Source organism: Antrostomus carolinensis, unplaced genomic scaffold (genome assembly GCF_000700745.2).
Source record: "Antrostomus carolinensis isolate BGI_N321 unplaced genomic scaffold, ASM70074v2 scaffold1671, whole genome shotgun sequence".
In the NCBI taxonomy this organism is placed as follows: Eukaryota; Metazoa; Chordata; class Aves; order Caprimulgiformes; family Caprimulgidae; genus Antrostomus; species Antrostomus carolinensis.
In genome coordinates this window covers 34271-47741 of record NW_010296096.1, presented here as the reverse complement: position 1 = coordinate 47741, position 13471 = coordinate 34271, and the positions used below count along the sequence as shown (strand labels likewise).

The following is a 13471-nucleotide window of genomic DNA, read 5'->3' as shown; positions in this document are numbered from 1 at the left end:
ATGTTCTTGGTAGCTTAATCCATCAGCTTTCACGCCTGGGATTGAAGCTCACTGTTGCTCAGGTATTCTGAGCAATGTTTCCCTGAAAGTCAGGATTTTCCTCTGGGCTGGTGGAGGGATGTAATATTTCACAAGAGTAAAACCCATCTCTAAATGAAAAATACCAGCAAGAAACTGCTGCTGAGGCCAAAGCTTTAATTAAAGGTAGAAGAAAACTAATGAAACCCAGAGAAGATTTTCTGTTTCCTTCAACTGAAAATGTTCTTGGTGCAAGGTTCATTACACATTGAACTTTTTTAAGACTGGAAACCCAGCTCAGTCCAGTCTTGGCTTTTCATGGCACACAATTTCACTGGGTGAACTGCAAGCTGATTTCACTGGAGTTCCCAGCTCTTTCTTGACAGCTGTAGTTAAACTGATGAGCACATGAGGCTTCCACCTGGGGAATTATGGATTAGTCTTGTTTGTAAGGAAGCAAATATAAATTAGCATGTTTATGCTACTTTTAAAATGCTTTTAATGAGGAATCATTTGCTATTCAAAATTTCAATCTATAATAATGCCATAACCCCGCTGAGCTGATTATCATGTGCCTTGTTTAACATCATTCTTCAAATGGGAGTTGAGGGCAAGCCAGTTGTTTGAAGTTCTTGTCTTCTGGTATCTGACTCTAACACAATGGGGCAAGACACCCCGCTTGACTGTGTGTTGTGTTTTTATTTTGTTCTGTATTTCAGATGGAACTGATCTGACTTCCAGCAGGTCTCAGGAGCAGCCTAACTGTCTTCTCCAGTAACAAGGGGTGGGGTCATCATGGCAGCAGGAGTAGCAGCATGGTTGCCCTTTGCCAGGGCAGCTGCCATAGGATGGATGCCAGTGGCCAACTGTCCCATGCCACTGGCTCCAACGGAGAAAAACAAGAGGCAGGATGAGCTCATCATTCTCAACGTGAGTGGCAGGCGTTTCCAGACCTGGAGGACTACACTGGAGAGATACCCGGACACTCTCCTGGGCAGCACCGAGAAGGAGTTCTTCTTCAACGAAGACACTAAGGAGTACTTCTTTGACCGGGACCCTGAGGTTTTTAGGTGCATCTTAAATTTTTATAGAACTGGCAAGCTGCACTACCCCAGGTACGAGTGCATCTCTGCTTATGACGAAGAGCTCGCCTTCTATGGGATCCTCCCTGAAATCATTGGGGACTGCTGCTATGAAGAGTACAAAGACAGAAAGCGGGAAAATGCGGAGCGGCTGATGGATGACAACGACTCAGAAAACAACCAAGAAGGGTCCATGCCATCCCTGAGCTTCCGGCAGACCATGTGGCGAGCCTTCGAGAACCCCCACACCAGCACCTTAGCCTTAGTCTTTTACTACGTCACCGGTTTCTTTATCGCTGTCTCTGTGATCACTAATGTCGTGGAAACTGTCCCTTGTGGCACGGTTCCTGGAAACAAGGAGCTTCCATGTGGGGAAAGATATGCTGTGGCTTTCTTTTGCTTGGACACAGCTTGTGTGATGATTTTCACAGTTGAGTATCTGTTGAGACTCTTTGCGGCCCCAAGTCGCTACAGATTCATTAGAAGTGTGATGAGCATCATTGACGTGGTGGCCATCATGCCATACTACATTGGCTTGGTGATGACCAACAATGAGGACGTCAGCGGAGCCTTTGTGACACTAAGGGTTTTTAGGGTTTTCAGGATTTTCAAGTTCTCTCGCCATTCCCAAGGCTTAAGAATCTTGGGCTACACTTTGAAGAGCTGTGCCTCTGAGCTTGGCTTTCTCCTCTTTTCCCTCACTATGGCAATCATCATCTTTGCAACTGTGATGTTTTATGCAGAGAAAGGGTCCTCGGCAAGCAAATTCACCAGTATTCCTGCTTCCTTTTGGTACACTATTGTAACCATGACAACACTGGGGTGAGTATTACTTTTTCTTTCACTGAGCAGCAGGCGAGCGCGTACGAGGAGCTTGACTTCAGTTACTCCTAAGCATTTTCCTGGGTGCATGTTTGAACAGGGGCTGGAACTGTTAAGGGCTTGATTGTTCTTTGCCTTACAACTTCAGCAATTGGTGCTTGTGTGTAGTTGTATAATACAGAAAAAGCACTTACACCCACTTGACAAATGCTTGGCACAATGGTAAATGAGTGCAGGAGGAGCAAGGCTGTGGAGTAGCAGGTCCTATTTCACACTCCTTCTGCGGGAGAGAAAAGTTAACATGAGTGCAAAAGAGCTGGTAAACAGAGCTTATGGGGTTTTTTTCAGACATTCATTCGAGCCATAGATTTTGCACAAGGTTGCTGACGTACACGTTGTCTCTTTTTGCGATGTCGGTCGTTCTTTCTTCTCTCGGTATGCCAGGAATTATAGATTTGCTGAATTCAAATGGATATTGTGGGCTGCTATGCTCCTGAAAATACTCAGTAATCTCCAGGACATGATCTGTTTTTTTACTTAATTGAGCAGGATATGGGCTTCTTGTCTGTGTTTAGTTGTGGGTTTAAGAAATAATACAAGTGTGCTGTAGCAGTTGCAGTAGAATTTCAAACATTGCCATGGACAGGTACAAAGATAATGATATCAAAGCAAAGAAAATGTAGCCTGGAGGGCACTTTCCCCCCTTATATTTCATTTCTGTCTTACAAATGTTTCTCCTGAGATTATAGATTTGAGCTTCTGTTGCTCTGAACTAAAACCTTTGTAAGCAGAACGGCCAAGCCCTCACCCTGGTGGGGTTGTGTAAATGAAAGCAGGCATCACGGGCTGCTGCTTCGGGCAGCCACAAAGTTCTGATCCCGTGCAACCTCTTAATTCCACACATCAGAGCAATACACTAAGTTTATAGTTACTTTGCAAAGAGTTTTCCCACTGGAGAGTTCACACAGTTTAATATTCAGATATAGACAATTCTCATTCTTGTATTACAGTGACCACTTTTTCTCTAAACTGCATTTGATTTTAAACACTTCTCTGTGCCTATTACACACGAACAGGCTCACAGTAGCACTTTTAAATTATTAAAATCGTAATTCAGCTGTCAGAACGGTGCAGAATCTGAGCATCTGACAACTGCAAGTCTGAATTTCTTCATTAAGTGAGAATGTGGAACGTGTTTGTCATAGTCACCAAAAGACCTCTTTTCCTCCGTTTTTAATATCTCAGCAAAGTTTGCAAGCTTGTATGGCAAAAGCGAAGGTCTTTATCCTGGAAAGAAGTCAGCACTTGCTTAGAAATGAAAGCTGGGCTTTAGATCCCAGCACTCCCCCACCCTGTGGTTCAGCTTTCCATATTCTCACTGGTCCATAGTGGTCAGTTCCCACCATCATATCTGAGCAGCTTCAGAGGGCCACCTGGCCTGGGTGGCTTGTTCACATGTCCTCTCCACGAGGGAGAAATGCCCAAAAATACAGTTCTACTGCCTGGTTTCTGTTTGATAACGACCATACCTGTATTTCTATCTACACACACTTATGGACATTCACACGTACATTGTTATATTTCTGTGACAGCAATGTTGGGGTCAAAGCAGGGTTCAGAGGTGCTCAGAGCAAACCTTCTTTGTGAAATACACGTGGAATGTGCTGCAGTGCAATTGAGTCTCTGTTCCCATCAGTGCAGTGACTTGGTTTTGTTCTCCTTCCTTTCCTCTCTGAACGCATGGATAGACAAACCAGAGTGCTCCTGAGGACTTTCAAGTGTCCTCAATCTGTGGTAATCACAGAAATTATAGATGAATGAGTGCTTTTAATGAGTTGACAAGAATTTTAAAAGGTAGACATTTAAACACGGCTTTGCAAGTGTTCATTGAAAGGGACCTATAAAATGCTGTCAAAGCTTTAAAGCTTAAACTTCTGGCATTACTGATTTGGGATTTTTGTCGCAGGATTTTAATTAAAATAGAGGTCTATATCAGTTAAGTTTAGTGTCATATCACAGATTTACAAGAAACTCATAAACCTCAGTAATGGCAGACCCTGGAGAGCCCCTGCGCTCTCTGACAACATCCATCTCACCATGACTGCATTCAGCAGGGACCTTGCTCTTCCTTATCCAAGCACCCAAAGTCAAACACTCTCTGCTGGCTTGCCCAAAACCTGTGCTAGAAGGAGAAGTTGTCACTGTGAGCCATAAAAACCCAATTCCTGCCAGACCAGCTCCGCAGAGCCTGGCTGGAGCCCCTTGGAGAGGCACCTTTTGGAGCTGCTCAGGACAGTGGTGGGTCCTGGTGGTGCCAGCACCGGCCCTTGGCTCATGCAACAGCTCTCACCCACAGCTTGGCACCCCAGCACAGAAACTCATGAACTCTAGAAAAACAAACCCTTTGACCTGAGGTCATTTCCACCTTCCTGACTCCCAGCATGTGGTGTGGGTGGTTCACACACCTTCATTTCCCCATAAATCCTTCCAGTTGTGACTAAGTGACATTTTTATACAATATTTCATACATATCTCTCTTCAGAAGTCATTTCAGTATGTTTGGAAAGATCCTGTTACTAATGAGAGTCCTGGCAATTCCTATCATACAGATGTTGCCAAAATTGCAGCCAAAGTCTCTAATGTGCTTCTCGATACATCAGACTTTGCCTCGTTAGTTCGCTGCTTGCACTTCTGCAATGCTCAGAGCTTTTATATCTTACATATTTCCTGCCATTTGCCTTTAAAAATTCATCCAGCATTTAAACCACGAAATTATAAAGCACAATGTTTTTTAACTCACATCTATACACATACGTCTGTATTTTTTGTTTCAAACACTGAAACATTGAAATCCCGATCAGTGAACATTTCCCTGACACTGGAATTCCACCATTGCTTGTGACAGAGTGCTTTAGAAAAATGACTTGGAGCATGCAGGATAACTTTTCCCATGTTATTAAGGTATTGAAAAATTAGCTCTGTTTATATAAAAGAGAAAGTTTACTTACAACAAACAGGCAAGGCTAGCACTAGGAAACCAGTAACTCTCCTACTGCACTGTACATCAGCTGCTGTTATTCCAGATTCCCAAGTACCTTTAGGATACAACTGAATTTCCAGGTTGACCCATCAATGAAAAGCAATAAAAATGCATTTCTTCTGAAAGGTGAAACACTGCACAAAATAGAATAAGTGCTGCTTTTGGTTACTATGCAAATCAGTTTTGAGAAATCCAGGACGACTTGCGAGCTGCTGAGGTTGTTAACAACCCAAGGAGAGAGGTACAACAGTTTTTCTGGAACGGGAAACAAAGCAAAGGAATTAAATTATACTGACCCTGCATCTCTGATCCCTCTGCTCTGCTCATCAGCCCTGGTTTAACAGAGGCTGTTTTTAATTTAGCACGATTTAAATTTTGCTCAGGAGGTTTTATAATGAAAGCATTATTCTTGGGTGCATCTTAAATCAATCTGAATTACTGAAACAACTATTCAAAATTAATTCAAAATCGGCTATCCAATTCATGCAGAAACATTTTTCTCAAGAGGCCAACAGATCCCCAGCTTCTCTTGCCCTTGTCTAAAACACCGACACAGTAAATACAAGCTTTGCCAGCAGCCTCCCTGTTCTGCGGGGGGTTTTGACCCCTCTCAGTAATTCAAGCGCTGCCGAAAGCGCCGGAGCAGCACGGGGCTGGTTCCCCTCGTCAGCATTCGTGTCCCTGTCATGGTTCGTAGCTGACTTGATAAGCAATAACCACCAGTTTCCTATTCTCTACAGAGACAGTTTAATTATCATAAATTTTGTTACCTTGTTACTAGCCTGTTGGTTTTATTCATTTTAAATAGCGTTTGGTGGTGGATGGGGCAGCCTCGTGTTTCTCTGCCCGTCAGCGTGCATCCCAAACCTGGCTGTGGTATGAAACCTCTCACACTACTAAACCCCACACCATTTTTGCCCAGAGGACATCTTTTTCTAAGCTTTTTATAGCTGTTTTCATTTCACCTGACAACAGCAGTATGTTTCAGACTCTCGGGCAGTGTCTGCGACCTGCAGCCTAGGCAGCAAATTGTACTTGTGAAAACCGAAGTGTTGTGTCTGCCTGCAGTGTCCGGGGCAAGGAGAGGCTCTGAGGGGTCTGCAGAGCATCACAACCAGGCTGGGGTCCCCACTGCACCCTGGGCTGGGGGGCCAGGGCTGAACACCCCCCTCCCCACCACAGATGGGAGCAGAGAAGGGTGAGGGACCCGCAGCGGATCTGAGAGGGAATCAGCACCGAGGTTTTGGGGCCATTTGTGTCAAGAAACCAGCAGAACCACAGGCCAAGGAACAGAGGCTGCTGATAGATTTTGTTCTGGTTTGAGCTTAGGGACACGCTGTGTGATCACAGGATCATGGAACCGTTTGGTTGGAAAAGACCTTTGAGATCATCAAGTCCAACTGTACTGATTTTCTATCACTTGACAAAGGCTGAGCTCCCACAGCTCAGCACCCTCGGGGTGGTCCTGGGAGGATCTGTCTTGTGTCTGACTGTCTCCCTTACAATTTGCAAGAACATAATGGTTTTGAGATCACTATCCCTCTTTCAGATTCAGCTGCACTGGGCAATGGGTTTGAAAGATGCACATCACTGCACTTGGACAACAGTCCTATCTATAGAACTCATTTAAGGAACCGGGTTAATGCTCGGAAGTCAATAAAACAGATGTGCTGGCCTGGTTATGTCAACAGCCCGATCTGCAGCAGGAACTGAAGTTTCTTACAGTTTTTATTAGCTGGGTGCTCAGAGAGCAGGGACCTGGGGGCTCTTTTGGTTTGGTTGGTTCCCTGTGGTTCTGCAAAACGTGGGTCAGGGAGAGAACAGCAGAGCTGACACCTGATCAACCCCTCTGAAAGAAACATCGTTCTTTCCTTTGCTTGTTTGTTGGGCTTTCTTTATTATTGGTATTCAATCACGGACAAGAAAGGAGATGAAATTTAAGTTGTGAAATAGCACGTGAAATACTCGCTGCCAAACTGCTGACAGCTGGACCAGCACAAACTCACTGAATACTGACCACGCTTCCTGCAAACGCTGCCAGCTGCCGTGTGAACAGACATCTCTGCAGTTCTTTCTCCAATACAAAGTACCAAAACCACTCAAGCTGATAGTAACCTTCATTCACCCTCCTTCATGCAAACTAAGAGGAGTTTGCAAAGTAAGGAAAATAATAAATCATCTCTGGAGCGCTGCCATTCCTGGCTTCTCTGGAAAGATTGCCGCTTGGCCCAGTAATCACATCGTGCGTGTCAGTACTCCAGTAACTGCCATTAAACTGAATCAGAAAAATTGCTTTAATAGAAACACTACTTTGCATATTTAACATCATCGATGGAAAGATGGATGAGATGTGGGATATTTCCTTCGTAAAGCGAGGCGCTAGAATTTCATCGCTCACCATTTCCCACACAGTCAACAGTTCTTATACCCACAGGCCAAAGAGCTGCTTGGATTTAATATACAGAAAGTCCAATCAAACAATGAATTGATGGAGCTACACAAAGAAGCCATTTTCTTGAGCCTCCATTCTCCTGACTCCAGCTTCATCTTATACGAAATGTGTATCAATTTTCTTCCCCTAATGGATTTACAGATATTGTGTGTGCAATGTCTTTGCATCAGAAACTACAGACGGAACCTTTCCCTTCACTATCTTGATGTAAATCTCAGGCAAGCATCTCATTTTTGAGCTATTTGTATTCACCAGAACCCCAGAAGTATTAAAATATCTTTATTCATTCTCAGAGCAAGTGGAACTCACTGGACTTTTCTCTGTCTTAAAAAAAATATAATTTTATCTGTCCTCAGGCTTTTTGTGGCTTTGGGTATTCATAATGATTGCACTTATGTGCAAATACACCATTTTTAATGTGCAAGACAAAATAACTTTCCTTTAAGGTGAATTCCTGTGAGAAATGAATTCTTTTGAATAAGGCCAAGTAATGGTGCTGACTAAAATTGTAACACAATTGCTAAATTTACCAATGGAAACCTTGGCAGAGATGCATCTATAGCAACTGATTTAAGACATTTTCTGAGCTCCTCTTCCTTTTTTTTTCCCCTTTCTTTCTAGCCTGCATCACAGTAAGTGCCTGAGAAATACAGATTAAAGATAACATTGTATTTTCATTGGAGATGAAGGGAAGTGATTGGCTTGCTGACTGGATCTGAGCTATTTTTAGTCTCATAAAATGATAATTTCATAACAGCACTGACCCAGTAAAAGTAATTAGTTTACAGACATCAGCTGAAAATAAGGGACGGAGTCACCACTGTCAGTCAGAACGCAGGGAAAGGGGAAGTGGAGTTAAAGGTCCTGCAACAAATTAGCCAAAATTAATTACATCTCTTAGCTGATTCCAGCCCATACTGTCCGAATCAGTTTTCAGTGTGAATTATGGAGCAGAGATGGGCACGGGGGGAGTTTTGGGGTGACCCAAGCCCCTGCAGCCCCCGGCCAGAGGTTAATCCTCTGCCAACAGCCACCCTCCTTGGGGACAGATGGCATCCAGACATCACAGCCCTCCCTTGACTTTCTGACTCAGCACCGATTTAGCACCGGGCACCTAAAAGAGGAAACAAAACTCCTGCCCCACTTTAGTATTAGAAAACCAATATGAGACATTTTAATTGCACTTTCATAAGGGATCTGTGCATTCTGGGTGGCTGAAGCCAGAAGGTGGGAGTACCTGTGACCAAAACCAGCTTATTTCTAGGCTGTAGAGGAGCATCCCAGGCACTGTAATGCACTCACCTCATTTAAAAAAAAAAAAAAAAAAGAAAAAAGAAAAAAGAAAAAAATATATAAAAGTGTAAGATAAACAGAGAAGCTTTTTCTCAGCATCAACCAGCATTCTTCCCAGCCACCCATCACACTCACAGCTGGACTCCAGTCTCAGGTACCACGAGCTCTCAGGGAACATTAGCTCTGTTTCCCCTGTAACTCAACCTGCTTTCCGTGCCCTGTCTGTGCTTCACACAGCCCATGTCTCCCTACCCTTCATTCCAGTCCACACAGACACACACAGGGGCAGAGCTGCCACACCGCCTTGTCACAGGACGTAGCAGGTTTAGTTATTTTTAATGCAGCACAAGCCTCAGAAATGGCAATATCTGAAGGCAGCAGCTGGTTGTTGCCCTGCTCAGGGAAATGCTCTGGCATTGTGCTGTTGTTCATGACCCTGGTGAGGATCCATGGGTCAGCCCCAGCCACCTCTCAAGGCTCCCAAAGGGTTCTGGGAGCCACAGCAATGTCCCGTGGTGAGCATCACAGCTCAGGAGAAGTTGAAGAAGGAAGAAGCTGCAATTAGGTCATTTATCCATTGCCCTCCTGCTCTCGCTGCTTCGACATCCAGCACAGAAATTTTTTTTCTGTCAAATTCCACCAAATCAACTGTGAATTTATTATTCCTTTCCTTTGGTGCAGGCAGACTGCCGGATGTTTTTCCTGCAGACCAGGGTAACAGGCTGGGTTCAGCCAAGCTCTGCCTTCTCCTGGACAGGCAATGCCTGCAGAAACAGATTGTGCCTATTTAACTATTTACCACTGCTACATTAGAGCACATTCTAGGGCTGTAATTCACCTCTTAAAGTTAGAAGTAAGTGTGGAAGAGTTATTTTAAAATCAATATCTAACAGAATGCCATTGTTCCAACATTAAAACCTGCTGGGAAATTACTAGGAGGCATGTGGCAAGTCAAATCACTGCCTGCCAGAGGAGGAAACAATTCATTATTCCTTTAAAAGGTGCAAGTCTTTACTGGCTTCTCGTTCTGCTTTACAGCCTGAGAAATGACGCTGGAGCATCTGGCTCTTTCTTTCCCTCATTTTTTCATGATTTCACTCTTTTGTTCTGGTTCTACATTGTGGACTTTTCCTTTACTTCCTGTGCAGGGGGGTCAGGTCTGGGGATGAGCACTGCGATGGCATTGTCACTGCTGTCACTCCTCCTGATGGAGAGCGGTACTCTGCCTATGAATTCTCTCTCACCTATAAAAGCATCTGCAACAACAACAACAAAACCCAAATGGGCAGCCACTCAAAGTCATTTTCCGAGCAGGCTCTTCACCACTTGGGTTCAAGAGAGCCGTGGAGCGGATCGCCTGGGGAAACCTGCTGCTTTAATCTCGGCCTGCCATCTGCGGCAAAATTAAAACACAGATCAGCTTTAGCTTTTTGCCTTCAGGACTTTGCGAAATTTGGCTGATGTACATCTCCAGAAAGCCCCTGAGAAGGATTGTTTGCTTCTGAAGAGAGTAGCCCTGCGGAGCCAGGCTTCGGGCCCCTGAAACAGACGCTTAGAGAGAGAGAGAGACGGGGGGTCTGAGTGCAGCTGTGGTGTGGAGCCTCCTCACAACAAGGTCAAATAATTCAAGTAACAAGTTTTACACACATGGGGTGAAGCAGCTGCTGTTACTGAACGTTCACCACGTACAGGTTTACCGAACAGTCCTGTGGCAGCACTGCAGAAATAACACCCTGGCACCCACAAACCTCACCCCACCTGCCTCGCCGAGGAGCAAGAGCTGCTGGGTTCACCGTTATCAGCTCCCGCTAATCAAACACATCCTCAGCACTCGGAAGCACCCTTATCTTTTTATTACAGGTTATTTTTTTTTTTCCCATGTACTTACTGCTTTATTCTTTCTGTACGTGTGACTCCCCTTTTGCCATCTAAAAGACACAAACTGCTGCTGTTTGTCCCATCTTGTCTGTAGATACGGGGTTTCACATCAGATGTGAAAACAGCAGATGATAAAATCTTGAGTCACTTTCAGCCTTAACATTTAAATGCACAGCCTTGATAACAAGACTTCACCCCACAACCAGACAGCCCCTTTTATCCTCCTCTGTACTAATGAAAACACTTCTTACTATTATTTAATCCTGCTTATTTTCTCACCCATTTGCCACAATCCTCATGTCTGTATGCCCTACATGCACTTTTAGGGTGTAATTTGGAGACAACACGTCACCAACGGTACACACTTTTCTCTCTATTTGTATGACCTGGAGCAGAAGGGAGCCATCCTCCTTAAATATTAATTAAAGTCACTATGGTAAGAACAAAAATAGCACTTTATTTTTCAATTGAAAAGGATAACACAAGACAGATATTCGTGCAACCTAATGCTTGGCAGAAGGAAGCTATCTTCAAAAGGAAAGCTCAAATGAGAGAAAGCTGCTCTGAGCTGCTTTCTCCCAGAGTCCATCGACTTCAGGCCCTTCCTTTGGATCAGGAACGCTCTTTGAAAGCAAACTCAGTCGTCCTGTCCTTGCTGCAGCTTGGCTCACAGTGCAAAGAGGCTTCACAGCGTGCACACTGCATTCCTTCTGGATGAAATACGCCTGGAAGATGCACTCCAGGAACGCACCTAATGTGCTCTTACTGCTAATGGGCATCCAGTCCATGGACTAGACTAGGACAAGTCTAAAATTAACCCTCCCTGAGGTGTGTACAGTGGGGATGCTTCGTCCTCTGCAGCAGCTCAGCTCCCATCGAGCCGCACTACCTGCTAATGCAGATAGGAACTTATTCTTTCCCCGCAATTGATTTCAGAACTCATTCTCAATTATAACCTTGTTTTAGTGTCTTTTGAGGTTTACATAATTTCTTGGCCTTTTGACATCAATATTAAACCCAGAAAAGCTCCAGTTGCTCCTTTCTGCCCCTTCAGAGGGAAGATGGGAGTAGGCTGTTGTCGATTTAACGTTACTCCACTGCAGGAGAGCCTTTTGCTAGTAATCAGCATCTGAAAAGAGGACTTAAATTTACCACTTCCAACATGAATCAATGAAGCATTATTGCCAACACACATCCTTCACTGTCACACATTTTAGTTATGCTGTTGGTTCAGGAAGATTTAAAACCCCGTCTCCCAACCAGCTTTGCACCTGAGAGAGATCCTTTATATGAAGCTCACTCTCTCATCTCTGCATAATTAACCCAAATATGAAATCTCCAGCTTCTGCCGTGCACACGTGTGCTTTAAAACTTCCTGCAAGACCACTAGATTGTGTGCAGATGGGCAATCACGGTCAGCTCACAGGAGGCAATCACAACTTTTACTTGGTGCCTCTTTCATTTTCCTGCCTACTTACATCTGCCTACCCGTCTGTTCATCAATCCAGGGAGCATCCATCATGAAACAGGATGAGTCCTACTGAGTCAGACACTCTGCTTCAGTTCATGAAATGAGTTGGCATGATATTCTAGCCTTGGCACGCTAGGTGCAAAAGACTTCAGCCCTTTCAGATATTTTTCTCCTACAGAGGAATAACAGGCCAGATTAAATAATAGAAACATTCATTCAGCAAGACAGCTGTTGAATGAAAATACACAAAATAGATGAAATTAGGTGAAAGTCCTCTCTCTTGCTAAGGGTCAAACCAAGCAGTAAGCTGGGTTGAAGGGATACAAGATTTTGGGCTGCAGAGAGCTGAGCAGGATGAATTCCACCACTAATGAGCTTAGTGAATAAGCTCATTACCTAATGAGCTCTATTGAACAAGCTTGATTTGCAGCCTAGGGAAAACCTTCTGAATAGATAAAACGTAGGTAAACAGCTCCATCAGTTACACACAGAAGACGTATCTGTAGCTCAAGAGCAAAATCATGGTCATTGTCAGATTCTTTCCTGAAGGTGTAGATGTCAGTATGGATCAGAAAAGCAGCAAACAATAGAGGCTCTTTTCCAGTTTTAACCTTTCTTTACAAATTCTGATACAAACAAGGATGCACATCAACATGACTTGTAAACACACATGTCCTGGTAACTTTCCCGCAGCATTAACATAGGACTGTTCTACCCTCCATATAAGACACCACAGAGCTGGACTAGGTAACCTCCAGAGGTCCTTTCCGACCAAAATTGTTCTATGATTGTGTGAACAAATGCTTCTGAAATGGCACATCTCTGTGGATCTCCATCTGAAACCCCAACCTTGCTTTTGTGGCCTGGGAAGATATGTCAGATCAGATGCCAATTTAAAGGTCTTGACAAATAGCCCAAAGGAAATCTCACACCCACATCATCCTGTGACAGATCTTGTGGACAATTTACTAACCAAAAGGGTAAAAGTCTTGAAGTATCCAGTCTGTAAGGAATGGTCCATCAAGTACCCACAAGCTGTTTAGCATAGTATTCAATTCTGTTGGCTTGGAAGGGAAAGGAGAAAATGAGATTTCAGAAAAGAAGACTAGATCTATGGATGTTGAAAGAAAATTCTTTAAATCTTAATTTTTGTCTTCTACATAGCACTTATTTTTACCATTTTTTATCTTAGATTTTCAGCATATACTGAAGTATTTTTTGAACTGTTCAGCACCTATAGTTGTGCCACTTGCAGACACGGCCACTGTCCATCCTTTGTCTGTTATTGTCTGAGCAGAGCTAAAAATGTTCGAAGAGGAAAAGAGAAGGAAAATGTCAGAACTTTGCAGTAAAAGAGACCTTCTAATTTGGGGGGAGATTAAGATTTTGAGGCGAAAAAAAGGTGTTCAGTCTTC

The 13471-nt window shown here is 43.9% G+C and overlaps 1 protein-coding gene across 1 annotated transcript; it reads left to right on the top strand.

Moving 5' to 3' along the window:
• The first annotated feature begins 813 nt into the window (after positions 1-813).
• Positions 814-1926, top strand: LOC104532834 (potassium voltage-gated channel subfamily D member 3). Its single transcript, XM_010178136.1, has one exon. It carries the CDS (start codon positions 814-816, stop codon positions 1924-1926), a length of 1113 nt encoding a protein of 370 aa, XP_010176438.1.
• Positions 1927-13471: the final 11545 nt, after the last annotated feature.